We start from the raw sequence: 25,702 nt of genomic DNA on the forward strand, positions 1-25,702 counted from the left end.
GCCGCGGGCGCGTTGTTGGTTTCGGGTTGTCAGGCAGCAGCGGCGCAGGCGAGGCTGCGGGGACCGGCGGCGGCGGGAGTGCGGCTCGGCCATGCCCGCCGTCGCGGCCTGAGCCCCTCCACCTGCCGCAAGCATGAAGGACGGCGGGGACTCCAAGGACCAGCAACTCATGGTGAGACCCCGTCACCCTCCTCCTCGCCCCCATCCCTGGCCCCGGAACCCAGACTCTCCGTCGGCCTCCCTCACCAGCCTCGAAGAGGAGGCTCGGGCTCAGGGGCTCCGACTGTCCAGAGCAACTTTCCCGAGGTCCTGGATGTCGAGGAGGACAGCTTCATGGCCATCCTTCTGAGTGAGGCCTTTAAAGTTAGCCTGCCTTCAACCCCACACCCACTTTACACCTTCCCGCCAGGGGACCCCTCCCATCCCCAAAACCTGTGCAGAGAGACGGTTTTCTGGGGCAAGACTCTGCTCTCTGATCCAGAAAAGCCAGGGGCAGGGTGGGCTTGACCTACCTGCCAGGAGGAGGAAGGTGGGAATATCCTAGTGAAACAGAGGGTACCGGGGCCAGTGGGGTGGGAGTGTAAAGGGAGTGGGGTCACAAACAGACAGACTAGGGACCCCAGGTGCCAGAGGAGCTGGTATGGGTTGGGGGTGGCTGGTTATTGGGTTGCATCGCAGATGCTGTCCAAGCCAGAACTCTAAATATTTCAGAGAAGTGTTGGAAGCAGCCCAGATGGCCCCCAGAACCGCCCACGTCAGGGGCAGATGAAGAGGTGTGTGGGGGGGCCATAGGGGCCAGGTAGAGACTGAAGACAGATTCCTGATTATCAGTAGTGGCAGGTCAGTGTGATAAGGGGGAAGACTCAGTGACACCAAGGCCACCACCCCTTCCCAGTCCATCCTATCCCTTAACTTCTGAGATCTGGGAGTGGGCCTTCATCACCAGCAGGTGGGTGGTGATGTAACTGGAGGATAATGCAACCCCCAGAGACACCCGCCTCTGCAGGGCGAGCTCTCTCCCAAGATGAGCCTCGGGCCCAGCCCCCAAGCAAGCCCCAGCCTCTGGAGCATCCTCTCAGGCGGTTTAGAAGTGTCTCTTTGAGAATGGCTTGCCTTGGCATGTGGGGTGTGCCCCCACCCGCCACCCTGGGGCAGGGACAGAGGGTCCTCCCCTCCCACCAGTGGAGTTTGGCTGAGGAAGCCGGACAGATGGTCCCATGGGCAGTGGAGGTCCCTCTGAGAGTGCGGTGTTCTCACTCTGCTTAGGGCCCGTCAGTTACCCCCCACACCCAGGAGGACTTTCCCTTTGATCAGAAGAAGAAACACTCTCCCTCTCTGTTTTTTCGGGGAGACCCAGGCACAAGATCAAGAGCCAGCATCGCTCACTGGCTGGAGAATAGAGTGAGGAGGGAGCCCCCATGGCCTGTCCTCAGGTGGGAATGTGGTCACAGGTTGTTAGGAGGAGGAGACGAAACCAGGGCCCCCAGCCCCATCTGCCGCCCACCGTGCTGGCACCTTCAGGGGCAGAGCGTCGTTCACAGACGCACAGACAGCCCGCTCCAGTGCCGAGGGATCCAAGTTCAAACCCCAGGGGAGCTGCCGTGCTTAATTTGGGCGGGCCACTGGAGCCTGGAGGAGCAGACAGCTCTCTCCCCTGGGGCTCTCCCAGAGGCACGGGCTCCTGGGAAATTCATAGACTCAGACACAGTCACGTTCTGTGGACTTGTTGCCCTCGACCCAGGTGGTGGCCTTGAACCACTGAGTTTTCCTTAAGACAAAGGAGGGCCGGGGTGGCTGGACAGAGAACTCAGGGGGAATCCTGGGGTCCTGGCATCCTCTCTGTGCCCTGGCATGGCCCTCTCCATCTAATCGCTGGGGCCTGGACTTCCCTTCCAGGTGGCACTCCGGGTCCGGCCCATCAGCGTGGCAGAGCTGGAGGAGGGAGCCACCCTTATCGCCCACAAAGTGGATGAACAGGTACTCGGCTCCGTGGCCGGGAGCTGCAGGGTCGGGCAGAGGGCTGCTCACATCTGGCGTGCTTGCAGCAGCATCCTCCTCTACCCACTGAACTCTTGACTGGGCAGTTGGCCACATCGTCAAGGAAACTGGGGTTCTTCTTCCAGGAAGGCTTCCTAGATTGATCCAAGGAGAGCGGAAAGCTTCCCTTGCCTGGGTGGGCCCTGATCCCTTCAGTCTAGCCCTAAGATTTCACACACCTTCCATGTGTCCATGACATGACTTCCCCACCTGAATATGTCTGCCACCCCGCAAGCCCAGATTTATATGGTTTAGACCCAAAGCCCACCTCCAGAGTGTTCATGTTTTGCAAAGTCTTTGTGTGTCTATTTGCTCTCTTGGTCCTCATGTCACCGTGATGAGGTGGGCAGGACGAGTCCCACCTCTGTTTACATAGGAGGCAATAAATATTTATCACATACCCACAACACACTGGGGACAGTGCCAGGAGCTAGGAAACTACGGTGCACAGATAAGACACTGTCCTCCCTCCATTACCTCACAGTCCGGTGCGGACAGACGAGACATTAGTCAAAGAACTGAATCACAAACAGATGTGCATAATGCTCTAAGAGTAAGAGAGGACCTGACCTAGCCCCGGAACTGAGGGAGCGCTCCCTCAGGAAATGGTGCTTGAGCTGAAACAAAAAGGATGGATAAGAAGTAATTAGGAGTGTGCATGAAGAGAGAAATTTCAATCAGAGGGACTTGCATGTGCAAAGGTCCTGTGGTGAGAGGGATTGTGATATACTTGGGTAACCAAGAAGCAGCCAGTGTGGCTCTCGCAGGAGAGAGAAGGGGTGAGGGGTGTGAGATGAGGCTGGAGACATGGGCAGGGCCAGCTCGCACACTCTGTAAACCCCGGCCAGGATGTCTGTTTGGGTAGGGACTTGAGGACTCAGGTGCTGGGGTGGGGAGAGGCACAGTGGTATGGCCTATGGGGAGCCCAAGGCGATCGCTTGCCTCAGCTCAGTGGCTGCTGCTTCCAGCTTCTCCTTAGTGCCAGGGCTCATCACAGTGGCAGAGAAGTTGGGGTGGCACTGACGATACAGAGAAAGGCACAACCGGGCACCAGCTGGCCCTGGGCCTGGGGCTGGCAGGCTGGACTCAGGAAGCCCAAGGGCCAAGAGGAGCAAACCGGAGGTGGACAGCACAGCCTGCGCTGCCTGCCTGCCTCTGGGCTCCCCGGGGGCAGGTGCCTACTGCCGCCTCTTCCCTCAGCCCTGAGCCGTGGGCACGGCAGAGCTGGCTGGGGCCAGCCTCCTGATTCCTCTTCCTCTTTTCCCTCCTGGAAAAGGGTAGCCTTCCTCAGAGTCCTCAGGGAGAGCAGGGGATGCCTGGGAAGACCCCATCTAAGCTGGGGAGGCCCCGCAGGAGCAGGATTAACTCACGTAACAGGCGTGGGGGACAGGTTCTGCCATTCCCCAGCTGTGTGGCCTTGGGCAGGTTCTCCGGGAGCCTCAGTTGCCTCCTCTGTAAGTGGGGACAGTAAGCATGATGCCCTCTCTAGATGGTCTTTGTGGACTAATGTATGCACAGTGCTTCCCCAGTGCCTGCACACAGTAGGAGTTTAATAGCTGTGCATTATCATCATCTGTTAGCAACTGGAAGTCCGAGGGGCTGCTGGACTGGCTGATGAGAGAGGCCAGCCGTGAAGAGCCAGAGAACTCGGGAGGGGAAACCTCCTTCCAGACAAGGCCACTCCCTGTTTGTCCAACTTATCCGCAAGAGTATCAGGTCCTCAGGGTTGGGACAATGATGGCCCTTTCTCGGCTGCCCCTGGCTCCCAGCCGAGTGGGGGCTGTGGATATTAACAGATGCTGATGGGAATGCTCTGGTCTAGGGTACAGCTGCCGTGTGCCCACGCACGGGGAACACTGGCCCCTTTCTGTCCCTGCCAGGGGAGGGGGAGGGCCCGGCCTGACCCGGCGGAGCTGCACCTCCGAGAAGGTCCCGGGCCGGGCAGTCCCAACAGGGCTGCTCCTTTGTCAGCTCGGAGATGCAGAGGTTGTCTGCACAGCGTGGGCTCAGGGCTCTCAACACAGACTCCGGGCCCTGCAGAGAGCCTGGTCTTCTGGCCCCAGCCCCTTCTGTGTCCACTGGGTGCAAAGATGCACTTGCCTGGCCTGCAGCTGGGGAGTAGCCACAGCAAATGGCCGGCTGGGAAACTGAAAAGCCAGCCGTCCCTCAGTTGCTCCATCCCTCTGACAAATAAGGCCCAGGCTAGCAGGAGGCAAAGACACAGGAGTCCAAGAAGCCAAATGGGCGGCCGACTTCCCGTGTCTCCCCCTCTGACCAGCCCCTGCCCCCAGCCCTCCGTCCCTCTCCAGTGACCCCGACAGCTTGTCTGTGGCCCTGGCCCCCCAGGCTTGCCTTATGCGCCCTGAGAGAGGCTCAGGGGTGCAGGCTTGGTCAGCTTCACGGTGGGCCAGCCGGTCGGTTGTGGCTCTGCTCCTTCCTCCTGAGGTCTGGAACCCGGTGGGCCAGTGGAGTGAGTTTGGGAGTGTCTTCAGGACAACCTGGCTGTGCACTCTCTTTCCGGCAAAGGTGCCGCTGGGACCGAGTGCCCGGCCTCCTCTAAGGAAGACGTCTTGTTGGGATGCGCAATTTCTCTTTACCCAGCCGCTGCTCGTTGCTCCCTTGGTTGTGGCCGTTATGGCCTGTGTGGCCCAGCCCCACAGAGGGACTCCCCCACCCAGCTTCTTCTGGCCTGGGCTCCTGGGCTCTGCTCTCCTCTGTCATGGATGGGTTACTACACCCCTGCTGGTGCTGTCTGGGGCCTGGGGTGGGGAGCTGCTGAGCAGGGCAGCCCAGAGGTCACTATCGAGGGCCCAGCCCCTTGGTGGTCAGCAGGGAGGCAAAGGCTGTCCAAGGCCACCAGTTGGTGGGTCTTGAGTGGGGAGAGGTAGAGAGGGCACTCAGTCACCTGCTGGCTTGAGCCACTGTGTGCAGTCCTAGGCAGGCTTCCTTAGAGCTGGGCATTGTTCTCCTGGAGACGCGGGACACTGCAGCAACAGGGCTTTGCCGAGGGGGCCCCTCCCACAGGCAGAGTGTGCTCTGGGGACAAGGGGCCTGTGTGCTGGATTGCGGGGGAGCTGGAGTTAGGGTTGGGATTTGTAAAGGGAAACTTCGGGTGCCTCAGCAGTCCTGTGGTCTCAGGACCTCTTTCAATTCTGGACTGTGATCATGATGCCTTCCTTAGGGGTCCCTGTGGGCTAATGTTTGCACAGTGCTTACCCCAGTGCCTGCACACAGTAGGGGTTTAATAGATGTTAGTTTATCTCAAGTGCTGAAATACGGGATGGTTTCAGGCCCCAGGTAGGAGAAACCTGGCCCACCTCCAGCCTTCCCGCTTCCTGTGTCAGAGCTCTGAGTCCGGTGGTCCCCAGATGGTCACCTCCACACATATGTGTTCCTGGGGTGAGAGCGACATAGGAGCTCAGTCTCCTAGTAGCATCTGGAATGGGACCAGACCCTGATGCCACACCCCTCAGGGATGCCATCGGGGACCACAAAGTTTGGGGGGCTGCCTGAGAGGCTGGTGGGGCCCAGAAGTTCAGGTGGGAGAAGCAGCTCCAGGACAGCCCCCTTCTCCCTCCCACCCCCTCCCGCCCGTGCCAAGCCCACAGCCCGCTGGCCCTCCTCCCGGCTTCCAGACCGTGTTTATCTACAGGATTTAAATCGCCTGACAATATGTATAATCCCATAATTAGCCTTTATCTCCTCAAAGCCCAACTGTCACCCCCTGTGCTCCTGGGGTCCTTTCTGAGGAGCCACACAAAGGCCCTCCACGTCCTGGTTCCTCATCAGAAGACAGGACAGTAAGAACCTGCCCCACCCAGCCCACGAGCCGTCGAGAGGATTCTGGGAGATCTGCAAGGGAGGGCTGGGCCACACAAACGGGAGGCTATGGTGAAAGACAAATAGAGTCTAAGGTGACCAATGCCGAGGGTCAGGGACAGTGACTGCTGGGGGCAGCCCACCTTTAGCCCACTTGCCTGCCTTGGGGGGGCGGGGTGTGCTCCCTACACACTCACCATCTGGGTGCTTCTTGATCCTCTTGCCCCAAAGAGCTGAGCCTGGCGGATAGTGACTGGGAGAGGATCCAAGGATGCTTTACCTCTCACTCCTCAGCCATCAGCCTGCCGGTCTCCCAGCCCCCTCCCAGCCCCAGGCAGCCACTAATCTGCCTCCTGTCTCTGTAGATTCCGGACTTGTCATATAAATGGAAACACGCAATATGTGGTCCTTTGTGTCTGGCTTCTCTCACTGAGGGTAATATTTTCCAGGTTCATCCACATTGTAGCGTGTGTCAGAACTTCCTTCCCTTTTGTGGCTGAGTAATATTCCACAGTGTGGATACGCCACATTTTGTTTATCCATTCCTCAGTTGATGAATGTTTGGGTTGTTTTCCACTTTTTGCCTATTGTGAATAATGCTGCAAGGGTGCAAGGATTCTTCCACTTAGCGTCTGGATGCGCACGAGGCAAGAGTGCTGGTTAAAAAGGCAGGTTTGTGGGCCCGCTTCCCCAGAGATTCTGAGTCAGTGAATCTGGGCGGTACTGGGAATCTGCATTTTACAAGCTCCCTCGGGGACTCTGATGAAGGCGTGTGCACACCCGTGAGAATGCAGCCCTGGACTGACTTCTAGGTCACGCCTCCCCTCACCCCAGGCCTTGGGGTCCTAGAGTTCTGTAGGCTGGTGGGGACCCGGCCGGGACATCAGCCAGGTGTAGCTCTTCCCTAAGCAGCCAGCTGGGGCTTGGTGGCTTTATGAGCTCAGCGGGTTCCCTTCTGGTCTTTTCTATCTATTCTGAAGGCTGGCAGGGCCCAGGGACACCCTTCTTGGGATCAACGTCTCCTTTCTTGAGCACTCACAGGATGGCACGTTTACACCTAGAAATGTGACCAGCATCAAATTCGCCTTCTTAAAAAAAAGCAAACAAAAATCCAGAAACAGCCTTATGAGGTGACATCCCCCTGGAATCAGGCTTTTGTTTTGCTATGTCTTGTTTGCACCCTGAGACTAAAGGGGCTGTGGGCCTGGCTCCCTGGACAGGAGATGAAGTCTTGGAGGCTGGGCCTTCCCAGGTTCCGATTCTCTGCTGGGGCTTCCTGAGTAGGCTGTGGGTTTTGGAATGAATTCTTCTCTCAAGGCGGTAGCCCTGTGGGTCCTCCCTGACTTCCAACTGGGAAAAACTTGAGGCCCAGAGAGGTGATGCATTTTCCTCAAGGTCACACAGCCACGTTGGACCTAAACCCCATTTGTGGCACCCCCTTCCCCAGGATCTTTCCTGCCAGCCTTGGAGGCTTGAGGAGTAATAGTCTAGATCAGACATTTTTGACTGGGGGCGATTTTGCTCCCCAGGGGACATTTCACAACGTCACTGCTGAGAGGAGGTTGTGCTCCTGGCATCAAGTGGGTCGAGGCCAGGGATGCTGCTAAACACCCTGCAGTGCACAGGCCAATTCCCGAAAAAAATGATCCAGCCCAAAGTGTCAGTAGTGCCAAGACTGAGATACCCCAGTCGAGGTTTAGCCGTTTGGAGGCCAGAAGGAAGCCGGTTAAAACTGCGAAGCTGGGGCTAGCCTGGTGGCCTAGTGGTTGAGTTTGCGCACTCCACTTGGGCGGCCTGGGGTTCGAAGGTTTGGATCCCAGGTGCAACCTAACACGGCTCATCAAGCCACCCTGGCACCGTCGCGCATAAAATAGAAGAAGATTGGCACAGGTGTTAGCTTAGTGATGATCTTCCTCAAGCAAAAAGAGGAAGATTGGCAACAGATGTTAGCTCAGGGCCAATCTTCCTCACAAAAAAAATTAAAAAATAAAAAAACTGTGAAGCCGATCTGAGCACCAGCAGCTTAGTGGTGTGGGGCAGGGGAACTCCTGACATGCTTTGTTCACGGTGTTTCTCACCTAGGAGAGGCCGGGAGGAGTCTGGGCCCTAATGGAAACACAGTTTACAGATTAGACACCCTCCCCCAGCCTGAAGCCCCTCACTTCCCTGGCCGATCTTGGGTTTCGGGGCTCAAAGTCTGGAATCGTGGAAAGGGCAAAATCCATGTTGAATTAAGAACGGGCCTGGGAGTGGGGGCCGTGAGGCCTCTTGTGGGTAAGGAGGCCTGGAACCTCGGGGACAGAGCCTGCCATGAAGCTGCCCACCCTCCCCGACCCCACCTTCCCCCCGCAAGGGAGGGCCCCTGTGCTCCTGTGTGAGCAGCGTCCCCCTTGAAACCTCCCAGAGGCAGGTGCTCAGCGTGCTGTGGGCATAAAGATTTATGACCTGGGGATTGTGCAAGGGAATGCCCCCGCTGAGCCTCCACCTCGGAGGCTGAGGGAGGGGCCGCCCAGGGCCCACCCTCACCCGCCCCACTGCAGCAGGCCAGCCTGGCTGGGGGTGGGGCTGCATTGGTTCAAAAGGCTGCTGTCTCGAAGGACCACAGACTGGACATAAACAACAGAAATCTCCTCTTTCACACGTGGTTCTGGAGGCCGGATGTCCGAAGGGTTGGCTCCTTCTGAGGCTGTGAGGGAGACTCTGGTGTGTGCCCCTAGCCTTCGTTTGCAGACGGTCATCTTCTCCGTGGGTCTTTTCACATCATCTTCCTTCAATGTGTTTCTGTGTCCCCATTTCCCCTTTTTATAAGGATACCAGTCATCGTGGAGCAGGGCCCGCCATCTGGGGTCTGTGCTCCCAAGATTCCTGGTGGTGTGGACAGGAGGGGAAATCCTGAGCTCTCTTCCCAACCCCACGTTTCTCACAGACCCCTGGTGATTCTGAGCTGAGAACGCTGCCCACGGCCGCCTTCTCACCTCGTGGCCTTGCTCATGCTTTTCTCTAGAACACTCTCCTCACCTCACACCTCTCAGCCAGCTCCTGCTCATGCTTTAAGACCCAGTGCTGGCGCCACCTCTTCCAGGAGGCCTTCCTCTGGTGGTCAGGCTGGAGCAGGCACCCCTGCTCTGTGCTCCCATTGCCTCCTGTAGCCCGGCACCTGTTACTAGAACGATCTGCTCCCCACTGGACTGTGAGTGTCAGAGGCAGGAAGCCACATGTCTCCTTCTCTCCCCGGGGCCTCCCTTAATGCCTGGTGTGTAGCAGGTGCCAGCAAACGTGTCCACCTGGCCTGAGCTTCCTGTGCTGCTCTCCGGGGCAGCCCAGAGCGCCCCTCTCCAGCCCTCCATGGCTCAGCTCCGGTTCACCTGGCCGAGGGGCTGGAGGCTCCATTGTGTGCCAGAGTGGACAGGGATGGGGTGATGCTCTGGAGGGTGGGGCGCGGGCCGGGGCCCAGGCAGATGGAGACCAGACAAAGCCCTCTTTAAGAGGGGATCATGGCAGCCGTGCGGACAGTGTACTGATTCAGGAGCCTGGATATCAAAAACACCAAAGGCGCAGGGTCCCCTGACCTTGGCAGTGCCTGGAGGTCATTTGAAGGTGATCAGTGAGTGATGGGCATCACTGCATGCTGCTCACTTTGCCCCACACTGGCAGACCCCAGGTGTCCCTCAGGCCGTTGGCCCTGCCCACGCCCACAGGAGCACCAGCACCCGAGGAGTGACAGCTGGTAACGGCTGGTCAGGTTCTCTTGCCTCCCACTGGGACCACGCCCGGGGAGTTGGAGGCGGGTTTATCTTCACGGGGGTCTGACGATCAGCACTCCTGCTGCCGGCTCTAGGGCCTGAGGCAGGAACTGGATCCTGGAAGAAGCTTAGAGGACACTGGAGCTGGAGCCCTGAGGAGGTGGCCGGGCAGCCCAGGGGACAGCACAGGCCCAGAGGCCCTGCACTTATCTCACTGTGGCCCTCCGCCTTTGGCAAGCTGTGAGGGGCCTGGGCCAGGGGCCTCGTTCTTTGCCGTTCTTTTGCCAGCCCAGTCTGTCTGGAGCGTCCCCTCTAACTGGCTTCCCCGGAATCCCATCCGATTGGCTGAGACTTCTGGGTGAGTCTCCTGGGGTCAGGCTCCTGGGAGCTGCCTTACGCCCCTCCCTTCCCTCCTCCACTGAGAATCCCAGAAGGGGGCTCTGCTGGGACCCCAAGGGCCTTGGGCCAGTTTGGATGCCGTGAGCACAGGTGTGGACCTACTGCAGGAGTCCAGGTGGGGAAGGGCGGACGCAGACTGCTCAGAGGAACGTGGTGGGAGTCCAAGGCTGTGGCCCTCCCAGGACTGGGCCTCCTAAATCCTGGCGCTCATGGGGGTGCACCCGGAGTGACCCACTTCAGATCTCCCGAATCCACAGAGCTGGGCCAGGCTCCCAGGTCGGCCTCCTGCTGCCTCGCCGTCAGCCCCTCTGCCTCTTGGAGTGGCTGCCCCTCACCCCTTGTCTGTTCTCAAGCCCTTTTCGGGATTGTCGCTGGCCCTGGCTCCCTGCTGACCCACCAAGGGAGCACAGTCACTGTCTCTGCAACCTTGGGTGGCCCTGGGACAGGCCGTTCTCCTCATGCCTTGTCCTCTGTTAGGACTCAGTTTACCTCCGTGGCCAGCATCTCATCACCAGGTCACATTAGGTAGGGCTAGTACACACAGTGGGTGCTGTGGCCTCCCTGGCATGGGGCTACCGCTGTGGGCCTGGGCAGGAAATACTCCCACCGCCCCGCTCCCCACAAGGCTCCATGGGAACAGAGGGCCAGGGCGGGTGTGTGAGAGCAGGTGCAGGATGGTGGGCAGGGTGCCAGCCCGGGAGCCAGACTACCAGTGCTCCAGCCCTGGCCCTACCGTTTCCTAGCTGCTCGACTTTGTGCCTCAGTTTCCCCGTCTGAGAATAATAATCATGAATTCACGTGAAAGGGCTCAGTGAAGGTGAGATATTGTTATTACATACCAGGAGGAGGAGGCAGGGAGCGAAGGCTGCCCACACCCTTCCTCTTTACCACCTTCCCTCCCCATGGGAGTGAGGGGGCCGGTGAGGCTTGTGCTGGCTGAGACCACCGTCCAGCCATAGAGCACAGCCCCGGCTTCTTTCCCCTGGCTGTCTGGCGCGAGCCCAGGTGCTCCCAGGCACAGAGCAGGGCTTAAAGGTGCCAGCCACTCTCAGGGGACACCTTGACAGGGCAGCCAGGGCGGGGGCAGGGACCCAACCTGGAGGCTCGGCTCCTAAGGGGCCTCGGGCAGGCGCAGAGGCTGTGGCATCATGGTGGCTCCTCCACGGTGAGCGTGGGGTCGCCGTCCTCAACCCGACAGCAGAGTCATGGTGTGTGTCCCATCACCCCAGTTGTCCCTCTTAACAGCCCCTTGAGCCCAGCCCCTTGAGCACTCAGTGTGTGCCCGCCCCGTGCCCAAGCCCAGCGCACACCTTACCTCACGGGCTCCTCAGAGCCCCGCAGGTAGATGCACTCCTGTCCCACCTGACAGAGGAGGAGGCCCAGGCTCGGGCAGGGTTGCTCACACAGGCCACCACTAATGAGAGGTAGGACAGGCATGCAGACCGTGCCCTGACTTACCCCTCCTCCCTGTTACCCCCGAACTCCAGCCCTCCCATGCCTCTTCCAGTGTTTCCTGGCATTTCCATGAGTCCAGACACTGTCTCTCTCCCCATCCCTATCCTAGGCCAGGAACCCCCTACCAGGATCCGGCCTCCTTCCTCTGCGTCTCCCCACAGAGCCCAGGACCAGGCTGAGCACACCCAGGCCACCAAGAGAGGGGCAGAGTGGAGCTGGGCGTGGAGTGGGTGCAGAGATTATTCTGGAAAATGGGTCCCTTGGTCACCCATGGAGCAGAGGAAGAGTCCGATCAGGCCCCTTCTATATCCCACCACACACACACACACACACACACACACAGAGTACAGATGCCCCTACCCTGCAGGGAGGGCAGCCTAAGCTGGGGCAGGCCCACCTGTACCCTTGTCCTAGCTTCTAGCCCTGGGGCCGCTCCTTCCACTCCCAGCTCAGGCTCAAGGCTGCAGAGGGCCGCTGCTAGCGCACCCCCAACCCCCTCCCAGGGGGCTCTTCACCCCGCCCCTGGGTCTACCCCCTGGCAGGGCGTGGAGGGGTGTGGAGGGATGAGGAGGGGTGAAGAGAGGGGAGACAGGACAGCAGGGCAGGGTCCCGGGCGTGGCACGGCTGCAGTGAGGTGGTAAAGGGTCTGCAGGCCTTGCTCCTGGGTTTTGGGTCCTGCTCCCTGACTCAGTAGCGTGTGAGCCTGGGAAAGTCCCTTCTTTGGGCCTCGATTTCCTCATCTGTAAAGTGGGAAGGATGGTGGGCCTCACTGCCTGGCCTTGTGGTGGGGATTAACGAGTTCATGTACATGAAGTGCTTAAAGCAGGTCCTGACACAAAATAAATGTTGAATAAACGCGAGCCATTGTTACTGCGACTCCTCCTGTGGTACAGGCACGAGGGGCGCGGTGTTGCCATTCGAGGAAGAGGACCCAGATCTGGGGCCCATGTGGCCTGGGGCACCATGGCGCTCTCCGCTCCTTTGGGACACTGTCAGTTGTTAGGGAGGCTTCCCCTCTGGGCATCCAGGGCCAAGTGCCCAGACCAGACACCCGGAGAGCTGATGGGGACAGGGCTGGGCCTGGGGCCATGGACGCCTGGCTTCCAGCCCCTCCCACTCTTGCCCGAGTGAGGTGAGTGTTGACATCGGTGTGGGCCTGGGGCTCCCAGGTGACCAGTGGCCCCCCTCGGGGACTTTTGCAGATGGTGGTTCTCATGGACCCAATGGAGGACCCTGATGACATCCTGCGGGCACACCGCTCCCGGGAGAAGTCCTACTTGTTTGATGTGGCCTTTGACTTCACTGCCACCCAGGTGAGGGAGGGCCTGGGCCTGGGGACACACAGGAGCCCCTCTCTACCCTTTGCCTCACTCAGGAGGGAGCCCTTAGGGGACCCGCCGCTGACCCTCAGCCTTCCCTCCACCACTTGCTCCCTAGCTTCCACCCCACCACGTCCCCATGCATGCAGGTGTGCGCGTGCCTGCATGTCGCGCACACAGCCTCCTGCCTGGACACATCCAGGTCAGCGTGCACACTCAGGCACCCACACAGAACACCCTGCAGCTGGCCCTGTGGGAGCTGGAGGAAGGCCCTTGAAACCCATCTGGTGCTGGGAGGAGAGTCTCGGGGAAGCTGACACCCTCCCAGGGACCCCTTACTCACGCATCTGCGGGATGCTCCCAGGAGCAGATGGAATGCGTCCCTGGGGCTGGGGGCCAGGAGCCAGCTGTGGGGGGAGGAGTCTCAGGTGTCCTGAGCTCTCTTTCAGACTGGCGTCCCCCTACAGGGTGAAAGCAGAGACATCCATCCCCCACTCCCCACTCCCACTTCTCTAGGGCCGAGGGCTCCAGGGACAGAAACCACTTATGCTGGGGCCCAGGACGTGCCAGTGGGCGTGTGTGTTCTGCCCTGCCTGTGCCCCAGGCCCCTGACGGTCTCCTCTTCCCTGCAGGAGATGGTGTATCAGGCCACCACCAAAAGCCTCATTGAAGGCGTCATCTCAGGCTATAATGCCACTGTCTTCGCCTATGGCCCCACAGGTGAGGGGGAGCCCAGAGCGTGGGAGACGACTGCATGCCCCAGGTGTCCCCCCTGAGGGACAAGCCCCCTCGTCCTCCATCACAGAATTGGTCTGGGCCCAACTGAGGCGGGAATCAAGGATGTGGTTGATCCAAACCCGAGACCCTCCAGCCGCAGAGCCCCATCCCTACCCATCCCCCACGCCATCCTCCCTGCCCCCACCTCTCTGGCTCTCTGGGAGGGCCCAGCCTTGAGGACAGACCCAGGGCTGCCAGGAGCCCCTGCCCAGCAAGGCCTGGCTCCTGGCCCGACCCTGCCCACCCACCACCCTGTTCTGCCCCAGGCTGTGGGAAAACCTACACCATGCTGGGCACAGACCACGAGCCCGGCATCTACGTTCGGACCCTCAATGACCTCTTCCACGCCATTGAGGAGACCAGCAACGACATGGAATATGAGGTGTCCATGTCCTACCTGGAGGTGAGCCCTCCCCCGACCCCGGCATGGACAAGAGGCCCATAGGATGGGACTGGCTTCCTTGGGGCCAGGTCACTGGGCAGTTTCCTTGAGGTGCTCGTCACTCCTGCTCTCCTGCACGCATATTCTTGGCTTCATTTTACGAAAACCTGGGGCTCAGAGAGGTTAGGCAATTAGGACGTCACACAGTGAGTGAGGGAGCAGGGATTCAAACTCAGGACCCTAGGGCTTGCAAGCTGAGCCCTGCCCATTTTGCCACATCTCAAAGTAGCCTTGTCCTTGAGCACAGAGCTCGGTCACCCTCCCAATCAACTCGCTGCCTCGCCATCCTCATGGGCCCATTCCTTAAAGCCAACCCTGTCTACCCTGCCAGGCTGCCTCCCGGCACTCTGTGTACGTGGGTATGGGTCAGAACATGGACAGGCTTGAACCTGCCAGCCTTCGCTACCTAGCCACAGCCCCTGGTGCTCACCCGTGGGAGTGCTACCACCAAGCAGCAACGGGACAGCTGGGGTGGGAGCACACAGAGGCCACAAGAGGTGGGAGAGCCATCGGGCTGGACTCCATCTGGCTCCCGGCTGCTCCGGCTCTCTCCAGGAGCTGATAGTCTCCTGGGTGACAGCACAGGAAGGGCAGTGAGGCGTGGCTGCCAGCAGCCACTCTAGCCAGCACGGTGTTGACTCAGCCAGCAAGACGCACTTTGGGGTGAGGGGGAGAAGTAGCGTGAGGGTTGCCTAGCAACAAGCAGGGCTGGCTGTCCATCAGGTCCTGTCCTCTGCCCAGTGCCCAGCCCACCTGCAAAGGGAGTGCCGCTTAGTTCCAATGCCTCCTCTACCCTTAGCTCTGACAGCCCGATGTTTCCCTGTGGATGCTGAAGCTCCCTCGTTCTCACCCCATAGAAAGGAAAGAGTCTTTCTCTTTAACCAGGGTTTCCCTGAGAGGAGCCTGGGGCTCCTGAGCTGGGGCTCAGAACGGGTGAGCTCCTATCCCGTTCTTGCTCGGGAGGGATGGGGAACCTGGCCCTTGCCTGAACCTCCCACCCTTAGTCTCCCATTCATGCCTGTCCCCATCCCGTCCCATCAGATCTACAACGAGATGATCCGGGACCTGCTGAACCCCGCCCTGGGGTACCTGGAGCTGAGGGAGGACTCCAAAGGGGTGGTCCAGGTGGCTGGAATCACCGAGGTCTCCACCATCAATGCCAAAGAGGCAAGTCTTGTACAGCCAGCCGGGACAATGGAGAGGGACACTCACCCATGAGGGACAGAGAGGGCAGGGGACTTCAGCGAGGGAGCAGCTGCCTGCTCAGCTGGGCTGGGGCTGGGGCTGGGCAGACGACAGATAGCAAGCGGGGGACTGTCACCCCTGCCCCCACGCCCCAGCCGCGCTGACCCTGGGGGACTAACCAGGCAACCAGCCTCCGCTTGTACACATAGACCCTGACCTCCCCAGGCCCCTCAGCACACCAGGGCTGGCCCACCCCCCGCCTGGGTCCTTTCCCAACCTCTCAGATGCAGGCTGTGGGAGCATCCCCTGAGTCCCCAAGAGTGACCTTGCTCCCTCCCCCCACCCAGGTCATGCAGCTGCTGATGAAGGGGAACCGGCAGAGGACCCAGGAGCCCACGGCCGCCAACCAGACGTCCTCGCGCTCCCATGCCGTGCTCCAGGTCGCCGTGCGCCAGCGCAGCCGGGTCCCAAATGTCCTGCAGGAGGTGCGGCAGGGCCGTCTGTTCATGATCGACCTGGCTGGCTCTGAGCGTGCAGCCCAGGTGAGGCCTGTGCCCCCGGGGCTGGGGGACTGGCTGTTGGGCTGGGGTAGGGCAAGGGCCCTGCCAAAATCATTGAGGAGAGAAGAAGGTCCATCCCCCGTCTCTCACAGCCTTTGTCCCCCAGCACGGAGCCTGCTGCCTGGCTCTGGCCTTGGTCCGGCCCCCCTTCTGCAGGCAAACTTGGAGGTTTCGTGGTCACCTGAGCGATGAGGCTGGGTGATGTCACTGTTGGCCCCGAAGAAAATGCACGGAACAGGACAGCAGCCGGGAGGATTAACAGGGTTTCCTGTTTGAACATGTGGGGCTGAGTTTGAACAGGGTGGGGTTCGAGAAGCACACCCCTCTCTCGCAGTCAGGCTGGAGGGCTCCCTGGAGGGGCACGGGGGAGCCGCAGGGCAGAGGGTGAGCCAGCGGCGCCCTGCCGTGGAGGGCTGGGCAGACACCTCCTCGGCCTGACACTGTCCTGTAGGCCCAAGGAGAGGAACCACGCACACTCACACCCTCACACGCGCATGCATACAGGTGCTCTCCACTCACGTACACTCTCACACCACGCACACTCATTCTCCCACTCTCTCTCACGCACCCACATACACCTATTTCCTCACATATTCTCTCCCTCACACACACTTCCCTCCCCCCTCCCTGAGGCCTGGGGCGACCCCTCCCTCCGCATCCCTCTCGGCCTGTGCACTAAGCGGCAAGGTGCAGCCCTGTGGGGCAGAGCCAGGCTCAGCCCCGCTCTCGAAGCCTCAGTCTTCAGTCCTCACTCTGTTCAGAGCCTTCCAGGTCTCTTAGCTTCTCAAATGCCCTCACCACCCCGGGGGGAGGGTGGGACAAGGCCCCCTGGAGTCATGCCTGCATGTCACAGCCCTGAGGGAGAGGGAAGGGTTATAACCAGGGATAACCCCGGTGTTGATGGTGAGACCCGTCCCCCGCCCCATAAGGCCACAGTTACGCCCACTGCTCGCCCCCCAGACACAGAACCGTGGGCAGCGCATGAAAGAGGGGGCCCACATCAACCGCTCCCTGCTGGCGCTGGGCAACTGCATCAATGCGCTGAGCGACAAGAGCGGCAACAAGTACATCAACTATCGCGACAGCAAGCTCACCCGGCTCCTGAAGGTACCACCGTGGCCAGGCCTGAGCACTGTGCCTCGGGGACGGGGCTGCCGGGTTTAGCAAGTGAAAATACCGGTACCCCACTAAACCTGAATTTCAGGTGAACAACAGAATTTGTCTTAGTATAAGTACATCCCATGCAGTATTTGGAACATACTTATACTGAAAGAATCAGTCGTTGTGTATCTGAAATTCAGATTTGTCTGGGTGTATCGTGTGTTACCTGGGGACCCTCGGCAGAGACTGGGTGGCAGGGAGGGAAAGGAGCTGCACCTGACACCCCCGGGCTGTGGGTCTGAGGGAACCTGGATCCTCTGGAGTTGGGGGTTCAGGTGCACAGTTGGCCTCAGCTCAGAGCCCAGGGTCTGGGGGCTCACTACTGGCTGCACTCTGTGTTCAGCGCTTCACCGCCCCCCCTCAGCTCTTTTCATCCTGTCAGCAACTCTGTGGGTTAGGGGGATGACTATGGCCATTTGCAGAAGAGGAAACTGAGGCACAAAGAGGCTAAGTGCTGGCAGTGGGATTTAAACAGAGGTCTGTCTGGCCCAATATCACAGCCGTCATCTACTTACCGCCCGCCGTCAGCCTGCCATCACCACTGCACCCACCAGCTGGGTGGTGGGACGGTTGCACAGTTACTGCCGTTTTAAAAAGCAAGGAAGCTGATGGTTAGAGAGGTGAAGGATCGTACTGACGGTCACTCAGCTGCATCATGGCCCCGGGGCACAGTCAAGCCCAGGGCAAGGCAGGGGGTGGCCACAGACCAAAGTCAACCTTCATACAGAGGTTCCCATCCCCCATCCTGACTCCAGCCAAGGAGTGCCACCAGCAGTCAGAAATGGGGTAGCGGGACCTGGGGGGCCAGAGGAGATGGCAGGGGGCACCGGGCCCCATGGGCTCTTTCCCCTCTGGCTCCCAGCCAACCACAGGGCTCCCCTTCCTGGTTCTCATGCATGAGGGGAGGGAAAGAGAAAGTAGGAGGCCCTGACCTGGATGCTTGAAATTTTCAGATGCAAACTCTGGAGAAGAAACTGGAAGTGGGAAGGAGGGGCAGGAGAGGGGGAGGGGAAATCCGGACTCAGGGGCGTCGTCCACGTGATGCTCAGCACCAGGACCTGTGAGAGTGTGAGTGTGTGTGTGTGTGTGCGTGTGTATGTGAGTAGAGAGAGAGAGACAGCGAGAGAGGGAAGGCACGCCATGGAGGGCGTCATGAACAGCCTGCAAGAGCAGGGTCCGGGGACAGTCCCCGGCTGACACTGCCCCGCCCCCTCCGGTCAGGACTCCCTGGGCGGGAACAGCCGCACGGTGATGATCGCCCACATCAGTCCAGCGAGCAGCGCCTTTGAGGAGTCCCGGAACACCCTGACCTACGCCGGCCGGGCCAAGAACATCAAGACCAGGGTGAGGGCCCTGTCTGTCCCCCCAGGGCATGCCTTCCTCGGCCAAGATTGGAGCCCCTGGACTGATTCCAGGCCCTGCCATCCCTCCCCACTCTCTCTGGAACCAGCCACCATTGCACTGGCCTCTTTCCCCAGTCGACTGTCCCCCTGTGCCCTTCCCTGCACCTTCAGCCCCTGCTTGCCTGCCAGGAAGCCCACAGCTGCTGAGGGTCCCCTTCGTGTACAGTTCAGTGTCTGTGGTCCCCGGCCCCATCCCCCGCCATCTTCCTGTTTTCATCCTCAGATGCTCGTTCAGACGTTTACATTCTCAAAGCACCTAATCAAATGGTCAGAATAGAGGTGACCCTTGTTGGGCACCTACCCTGAGCCCTGTAACATGTCATCTCACTTGATCCCCACTTTGCGGTGGAGAAAAATGAGGCTGAAGGAAGTTAAGTGACTTCCCGGCTGGGCAGTGAGGGCGCTGAGCTTAGAACCGGGGCTGCCTGGTTTCCCAGTAAATGTGCTGGAATCCCTGCTCTCCAACAGGAAGTCTCTCTGCCTGTATGTGTGGAGGGGCGGGAATGGATAAGTGTAGACAGAACTTAAGGAACATTCTCCCAGCACGGCACTTTGCCAGCAGCTCTTCCAGGTCCTTTATGTTTTATTCCAACATTCAAGGAACTTAATGGGGAAGAAGACATGTCCATGAAACAGTTAACTGATAGTACAAAATGTTACTAATAGCAAGTAAATGATAGCAACACTAGGTGGGCTGGTGGGCTCCCAGGGAGCTCTTTGGGGACTTCAGCAGGATGCTGAAGGATGGAGAGGACATTCCAGAAGTTGGGGTGCAGTAAGGGCAGAGGTTCCAAAGTCAGAAAGGAGATGGTGTCTGTAGCAGGGGGGGCTGGGGGGTGGTGGCGGTGGAGCAGGATGTTTCCTCGGCTAGAGCAGAATGTTCATGACAAAGCAGCAAGCCACAGAAAATCCAGAGAGAGAGATCAGTGGACCTTCAACACTAGGTGAAGGAATTAGGATATTCCTCCAAGCCATAGGGAGCCACTGCTGGTTGATGAGCAGGGGCAGCAGCATTTTAGGAGTATGGATCTGGTGGAGGCATGTAGTGTGATAGGTTGTGGGGTTGGAGGCAAGGAGGGCATTACTGTCATCCAGAAAGGGGTTGGAGGAGAAAGAAAAAGACCCCGCAGGCAGGCCCCATCGCCTGGGGCGACAGTCCCCGCTCTGCCCCCATCCTGTGCACCCCGCAGGTGAAGCAGAACCTGCTCAACGTCTCCTACCACATCGCCCAGTACACCAGCATCATCGCCGACCTGAGGGGCGAGATCCAGCGGCTCAAGTGCAAGATCGATGAGCAGGGGGGGCGGGGCCAGGCCCGGGGCCGGCTGGAGCGGGGCGACATCCGCCACGTCCAAGGTGTGTGCGTGGGTCTGTGTGGTGGGAGCCTGTCTCCTGCAGCCCTTCCAGGCTGTCTCAGATTGCTCTGTGGTCAGGCGGTGCTGGGTTCAAGTCCAGACTCAGGCTCTTTCTGGCTGGGTAGCCTTGGGCTAGTCACTCAACTGCCCTGAGTCTTCTGTCCCTCAGCTGTAAAATGGAATCGCAATCTCTGCTTCAGGGAGTTGACATGAAGATTGGGGGGATCACATAAGTGATAGACACTTGAGCTGTGTAGGGCATCACTGTCAGAGCTGCCATACAGGGCTGTGAAGCCATACCCGGATCACCGGAAGGACCACCAGTCTCTCATAGACCTGCATATTTGCTATGGATGGTTTTCCAACAGATGGCGGTAAAGTGTCTAAGGGGTACCTTTTGCTGGTTAACACAAAGGTGCTATAAGGGCTAGCGGAAGCCATTTCGTACAGAGGAGCTGGGAATCACCTTTGGGCCACAGCCTGAAGACTCAATGTGGAAGTGGGGTGTGGGAGGAGGAAGTAATCTAGGAGGTCTTTCTGGAGGAGGTGCTTGGATGGGAAGTGGTTTGGGAAGAAGGAGAAGGGAGAGCCCCACATGGATCCAGACTCTCCTGGCCTGACCCTTCCTCCTCCACTGACCTCCCCATTCCCCATCCGCTGGGCAGCCGAGGTCCAGCTGCACAGCGGGCCAGGTGAGCAGGCTGACATGGGACAGCTGCGGGAGCAACTCGTCAGCGCTTTCCAGGAGCAGATGGACGTGCGGAGACGCCTGCTGGAGCTGGAGAACCACGCCATGGAAGTCCAGATCGACACCTCCCGCCACCTGCTCACCATTGCCGGGTGAGCACCCCCTGCCCAGGACCCTCCAGGGCCCACACCTGGGCCTGGGCCTGTAACTGCACGCTGTGTCCTGTCCCCCGTGGCCTGAATCCCGTGTCTCCCTGGGGGTGGGGCTGCGGCAGCTGGGAGCACGAGAAGTCACGCCGGGCCCTCAAATGGCGGGAGGAGCAGCGGAAGGAGTCCTACACCAAGGACGACAGTGAGAAGGACTCCGACATGGGCGATGACCAGCCAGACATCCTGGAGCCGCCCGAGGTGGCCTCAGCCCGGGAGAGCATCGCCGCCCTGGTGGGCGAGCAGAAGAAGATGCGGAAGCAGAAGGTGCCCAGGGGTTGGGGGGCAGGAAGAGTGGGTTTGGGAGGCCCGAGCCTTCTGGCTGGGGCTGAGGGCAGGGTGGGGAGGCATGAGACCTGGGAACTCAGGCCACCAATCTTGGGTGACCTTGCTAAGTTCCTTAACCTCTTTGCACCTCCCTTACTCATTTGTAAAATGGGAGTAGTGCAGCCCTTGTGTGTGTGTGGGGGGGGGATGGGGTTGCTAGGAAGATCAAATAAATGCTTTTCACATACTAAGGACTCAAAAAATGGTAGCCAATATTATAACTAGGGCTTTCCAGATAACAGATCTTTGCCTTCTGTTTGGGAGCATACCCAAACCAGGGGGCTTCAGGGTACCGTGAGCCCCGAGGGCATCAGATGGGCTGGGCTTGAGCAGATATCCACGGAGCTGGTTCCAGGGGTAGATTGTGGTCGGGGAGGCAAGATTGTGGGTACAGAGGGGCCACGTAGGAGCAGCCCCTGATTGCAAGGTCCAAGATACACCTTCGAGGGTTGGACTGGGAATGGAGCTTCAGTCCGGAGCCTGGAGTCCGGGACTGGAGGGGGCGAGGACAGGCTGGGCGGCGGAGCGGCCCCTCGCCTGCTGCCTGGCGCTTACCCGGTGCCGCCCCCAGCTGGCCCTGGAGCAGCGCTGCCGCGAGCTGCGCGCGCGGGGCCGGCGCCTGGAGGAGACGCTGCCGCGGCGCATCGGCTCCGAGGAGCAGCGCGAGGTGCTGAGCCTGCTGTGCCGCGTGCACGAGCTGGAGGTGGAGAACACCGAGATGCAGTCGCACGCGCTGCTCCGGGATGGCGCGCTCCGCCACCGCCGCGAGGCCGTGCGCCGCCTGGAGCAGCACCGCAGCCTCTGCGACGAGATCATCCAGGGCCAACGGCAGATCATTGACGGTAGGGCCCGCGCCTCCAGCGCCGGAGCCACCCAGGGGCCCTATGGACCAGCGGAGGGTCCGAGGGCACGCGCTGAGCCCTGCCCCTCCCCCAGCAGACTACAACCTGGCGGTCCCTCAGCACCTGGAGGAGCTCTACGAAGTGTACCTGCGGGAGCTGGAGGAGGGCAGCCTGGAGCGGGCCACCATCATGGACCGGGTGGCCTCTAGGGCCTTGCAGGTGGGAGCCTGAGCATGCCTGGGCAGGGACAGGTGCACTTGTGCTGAGGGAGGGGCTGATGCCCAAGGCAATGCCTGCCAGATGGCTGGGATGGAGATGGGACCCAGCTGGCTGGCATCCCGAAGAGTTGACTCCCTTTCCTTCTTACCCCACCCAAAGTCTTGCCAAGCCTGAGTAAGGTCTCCATCCCAGGGCGTTCTTCTCTGGCACTTGTCTCCACCCAGAGTCTGAGCATCAGGTTTGGCTATCAGATATCACAAATGGCCCCAGATGCCCTCCCAGGAGACCAGGCCATCAGGCGGTGCCACTGGAGATGCTTAGCAGACCACAGTTTACCCCTTGCGACCTGGAACACAAATGCACGGCCCTCCCTGGACTCCCAGCCTGCCTTACAGCTCTGGTCACCCTGTGTGCCTTTGTCACTCTGTGCTGTTACCTGGGCCAGGACCAAGTCTTCTGACTGACCCCCCGATGCCCCACTTCCCCTCCCCAGGACAGCTCCTTGCCCAAAATTACCCCAGCAGGGACCACACTGACCCCGGAGTCTGACCCAGAGAGCGTGAAGACGCAGAGCTCTGAGGCCCAGCGCCTGCAGAACAGCATCTTCCCTCCGCTCAGCCCAGAAAGGTGAGACCAGGAGCCACTTCCAGCCAGTCCCACTGCCTGAGCCCCAGACGCCGCACCATGTCCCAGCGATGCCAACCCAGATTAGGGCTAACTGGGGCAGATGAAGCAGGAACGAAAGGGAGGAGGTGGCACAGGTCTGGAGCCAGGACTCCTGGGTTCTCTTTCCCTTCACACAAACAGCTGTCCCCTGGGGTGGGGGTGGGACCTCAGTGGGGCCAACCTGGTCAACAACCACCCATCCTCCTCTGCCAACCTCAGTGAAGCCAACCGCGTGTTCAAGGCCAGTCCCCGGGCCTGGCAGGTGAAGAGCTCCTCTGTGCCCACCCCGCCCCCCATCCAGATGGGCAGCCTGGTGACCCAGGAGGTGAGCTCTGAGCACCTACTGGCCCCATGGGCTCCACTGGTGGGGGTGGGAGCACAGGTGGACACCCAATGGTTGGGATGGAGCCTTTCCAAAACGGCCACCACCCCTGATGCCCCACCATCTCTGCCGAGTGGGGCATGGGGTCCCTGCTGTGTTCAATGCCTTTCTCTTCCCAACCACCTCGTCCCACAGGCCCCCACTCAGGACAGCCTGGTCAGCCTGAGCAGCCGGATCAACTCTTCCCCCAACAGCAGCGAGAATCTGTCAGAGATCCCCTTGTCCCACAAAGGTGTGCCCCCTTCCTGCCCCGTGGCCTGAGCCCGGCATTGACTAAACTGCTCAGATCACCCAGCCTAAAGCCCGTTCCTGCCCTCTGCGCTGCTGAACACCCATGCATGGTGCTACCCATTCTAGAAAGGGAGGCACCAACGCCCAGAGAGGATTAACCACCTGCTCGAGGACACACAGAGAGCTGGGGCACAGTCAGGAATCAGAATGAACACATGGCACTTAGGATCATGTCCCCCCTTCCCACTCAGTAACACTTGTAATAGCAGATGGAGACCGAATCCCAGGCCCCTGGCCATAGGCTAAGCCCGTTCTCTCAGTTATCCTCATGGTAACCCTGTGGGGTTAGTTTTACCACCCCCAGTTTACACATGAAATAAGGCTCAGAAACTCGCCCCGAGTTTCTTAAATAGCAAGCAAGCAGGTGGGGATGCTGGGATCAAAACCTGGGCGTTCTGGCCCCTTCTCATTTCTGCCTTGGCAGAGGGGTAGTGGACATGCAGGAAGGGGAGGAATATGTGACGTTGACCCTGGGTTGGATGCTCCCCCTGTCCCGCTGCAGAAAGGAAGGAGATCCTGACCAGCACCAAGTGCATCTCAGTGAAGGCCGCCCGGCGGCGCTCGCGGGCCCTGGGCACTGAGGGGCGCCACCTGCTGGCTCCCGCGACGGAGCGCAGCAGCCTGTCCTTGCACTCGCTGAGGGAGGCTGATGATTCTCGGCCCTCTGGCCCGCTGGCCTGCAAGCGGCCGCCCAGCCCCACGCTGCAGCACGCTGCCAGCGAGGACAACCTGTCTAGCAGCACGGGCGAGGCCCCATCTCAGGCAGCCAAGCATCGTGGCAACGGCCCTGGGCCCTGGCTGCATGGCCAGAAGAAAAGCCTGGGCAAGAAACGGGAGGAGTCGCTGGAGGCGAAGAGAAGGAAGCGGAGGTCCCGGTCCTTTGAGGTCACAGGGCAAGGGGTGAGGCCAGGGGCAGGGGGTAGGGTGTCTGAGCGCCTTTGTTGTGGGTGGGGGCCTGAGGGCTGGATTCCTCCAGAGGTACCTGCACCAGCCCTGCACCACCCTCCATGCCTCTGTGCCCCAGGCTGGCATCATAGCAGGGGGAGATCCCTGTATAAGATCCTCATGCTCCCGCCTCACCTCACTGTTTCCAACCAACACAGCTCTCCCGCCCCAAGACTCACCTCCTGGGGCCCCGTCCCATGGAGGGCATCTCGGGCCACAGGATGCCAGTGTGCGAGCACCCAGCCCCTGGTATTCGGCATCTAGGAAAGGTCACACTGCCTTTGGCCAAGGTCAAACTCCCTCTGAGCCAGAATACGGGTCAGTACCAGCAAGGGAGGCAATGGGGCAATGGGGAAGGGGAGGCCTTGGCCAGCCCAGGGAGGAGGCATGTGGAGCTCCCTGCCCCTATAGCTGCCCCTTGCTGGAAACGGGGTTCTCGAAGAATACTTGTGGGACTGGCATCTTGAAGTTGTGCTGTTAAGGAGTTCAAGGCCACTGGGTGATCAGAGAGGGGACAGGAAGGTATTCCTAAACCTTTGCTTCTGGCCCTTCCCCTGTTGCAGGCCCTGGGGACTCCTCACCCCTTGCTGTTCCCTCCAACCCAGCTGGTGTTTCCCGGCGGGCTACCCATGGGCCCCGCCTACCCCACGGCACAAGTACCCATGGCAAAGATGGACTCCCCCGGCGTAACTGAGGGGCCTGCCTGGAACTGGCCCTCCTGCTCCCAGGACTGAATGAGCTCTAACAGGAAGTGGGAGATAGAGGCTGGGCAGATGGCGGTGACCTGGGAGCGGGAGCTCAGGTCCTCAGAAGGGCAGGGCTCCTGAACCCCAGGAATTGTGAGGGTGCCTGCCCCACCCTTCCAAGCTTGCAGTGCCACGCGGCGAGGGAGGTGAGCCAGGAGGCACAGCCAGGATGACAGGGCTCCCTGGCCTCCCAGCCCTGGACAGACTCTGTTGCCAAAACCCTGCACGGACCTGCGGCCAGGCTCGGTCTCGGGATGGGGGCAGTTGTTGGCTGGAGAGGGCTCCTGGGCCCACACCTGGGGCATGGGCATCCCGGAGGGTTGGGGAAGGAGCCAACGGCACTTCCCATACTATGGTTGGGGTGGGGAAGGGAATCTGGTTTTGTTACTTAGTAGTGGCTTTTTCTCCTCCTTTTTAACAATAAAATCCCATTTGGGTCTTGACAGCTGTGTTGGAAACTAGACTTTGTCTGGAATATGGGGGGGGGCTGTGAAGATTCAACCCAACTCCCCCCCTACACACACTGGTTGCACAGCACGAACCCACACACCCCGGCAGGAAGGGGTTTTTCTCTAGACCCTGAGCCCCCGCCCCCAGGAACGGTGGGTGGGGCTGGCAAGGTCCACTCATGCCCCATCACGCTGCCCACGACCCCGCCCCCCCCACCACCCACAGCAGAGGTCAGAGACTTGGGGTGGCCCAGAGGGCAGAAAGCCTCACTACCCAAATGAGGTG

At 60.1% G+C, this 25,702-nt stretch overlaps 1 protein-coding gene across 3 annotated transcripts; it reads left to right on the forward strand.

The window, feature by feature from the left end:
- KIF19 (kinesin family member 19) lies at positions 1–25,411 on the forward strand. Of its 3 annotated transcripts, none has more exons than XM_014839706.3 (20): positions 2–172; positions 1,897–1,977; positions 12,656–12,766; positions 13,405–13,492; positions 13,816–13,952; positions 15,033–15,158; positions 15,524–15,718; positions 16,697–16,843; positions 18,119–18,241; positions 19,491–19,656; positions 20,321–20,495; positions 20,618–20,816; positions 21,448–21,718; positions 21,816–21,937; positions 22,431–22,564; positions 22,823–22,928; positions 23,121–23,217; positions 23,779–24,161; positions 24,380–24,539; positions 24,785–25,060. In XM_014839706.3, the coding sequence occupies exons 1-20, from the start codon at positions 134–136 to the stop codon at positions 24,913–24,915; spliced, it is 2,991 nt and encodes a 996-aa protein (XP_014695192.3). In that variant the 5' UTR covers positions 2–133; the 3' UTR covers positions 24,916–25,060. The 3 variants fall into 3 exon arrangements, with proteins under 3 accessions (XP_070339646.1, XP_014695192.3, XP_014695191.3); XM_014839705.3 differs by having other exon boundaries at positions 3–172; positions 23,779–24,176; positions 24,785–25,411; XM_070483545.1 differs by lacking the exon at positions 24,380–24,539 and having other exon boundaries at positions 1–172; positions 23,779–24,176; positions 24,785–25,099.
- Positions 25,412–25,702: the final 291 nt, after the last annotated feature.

Source organism: Equus asinus, chromosome 13, assembly GCF_041296235.1.
Source record: "Equus asinus isolate D_3611 breed Donkey chromosome 13, EquAss-T2T_v2, whole genome shotgun sequence".
NCBI lineage: Eukaryota > Metazoa > Chordata > Mammalia > Perissodactyla > Equidae > Equus > Equus asinus.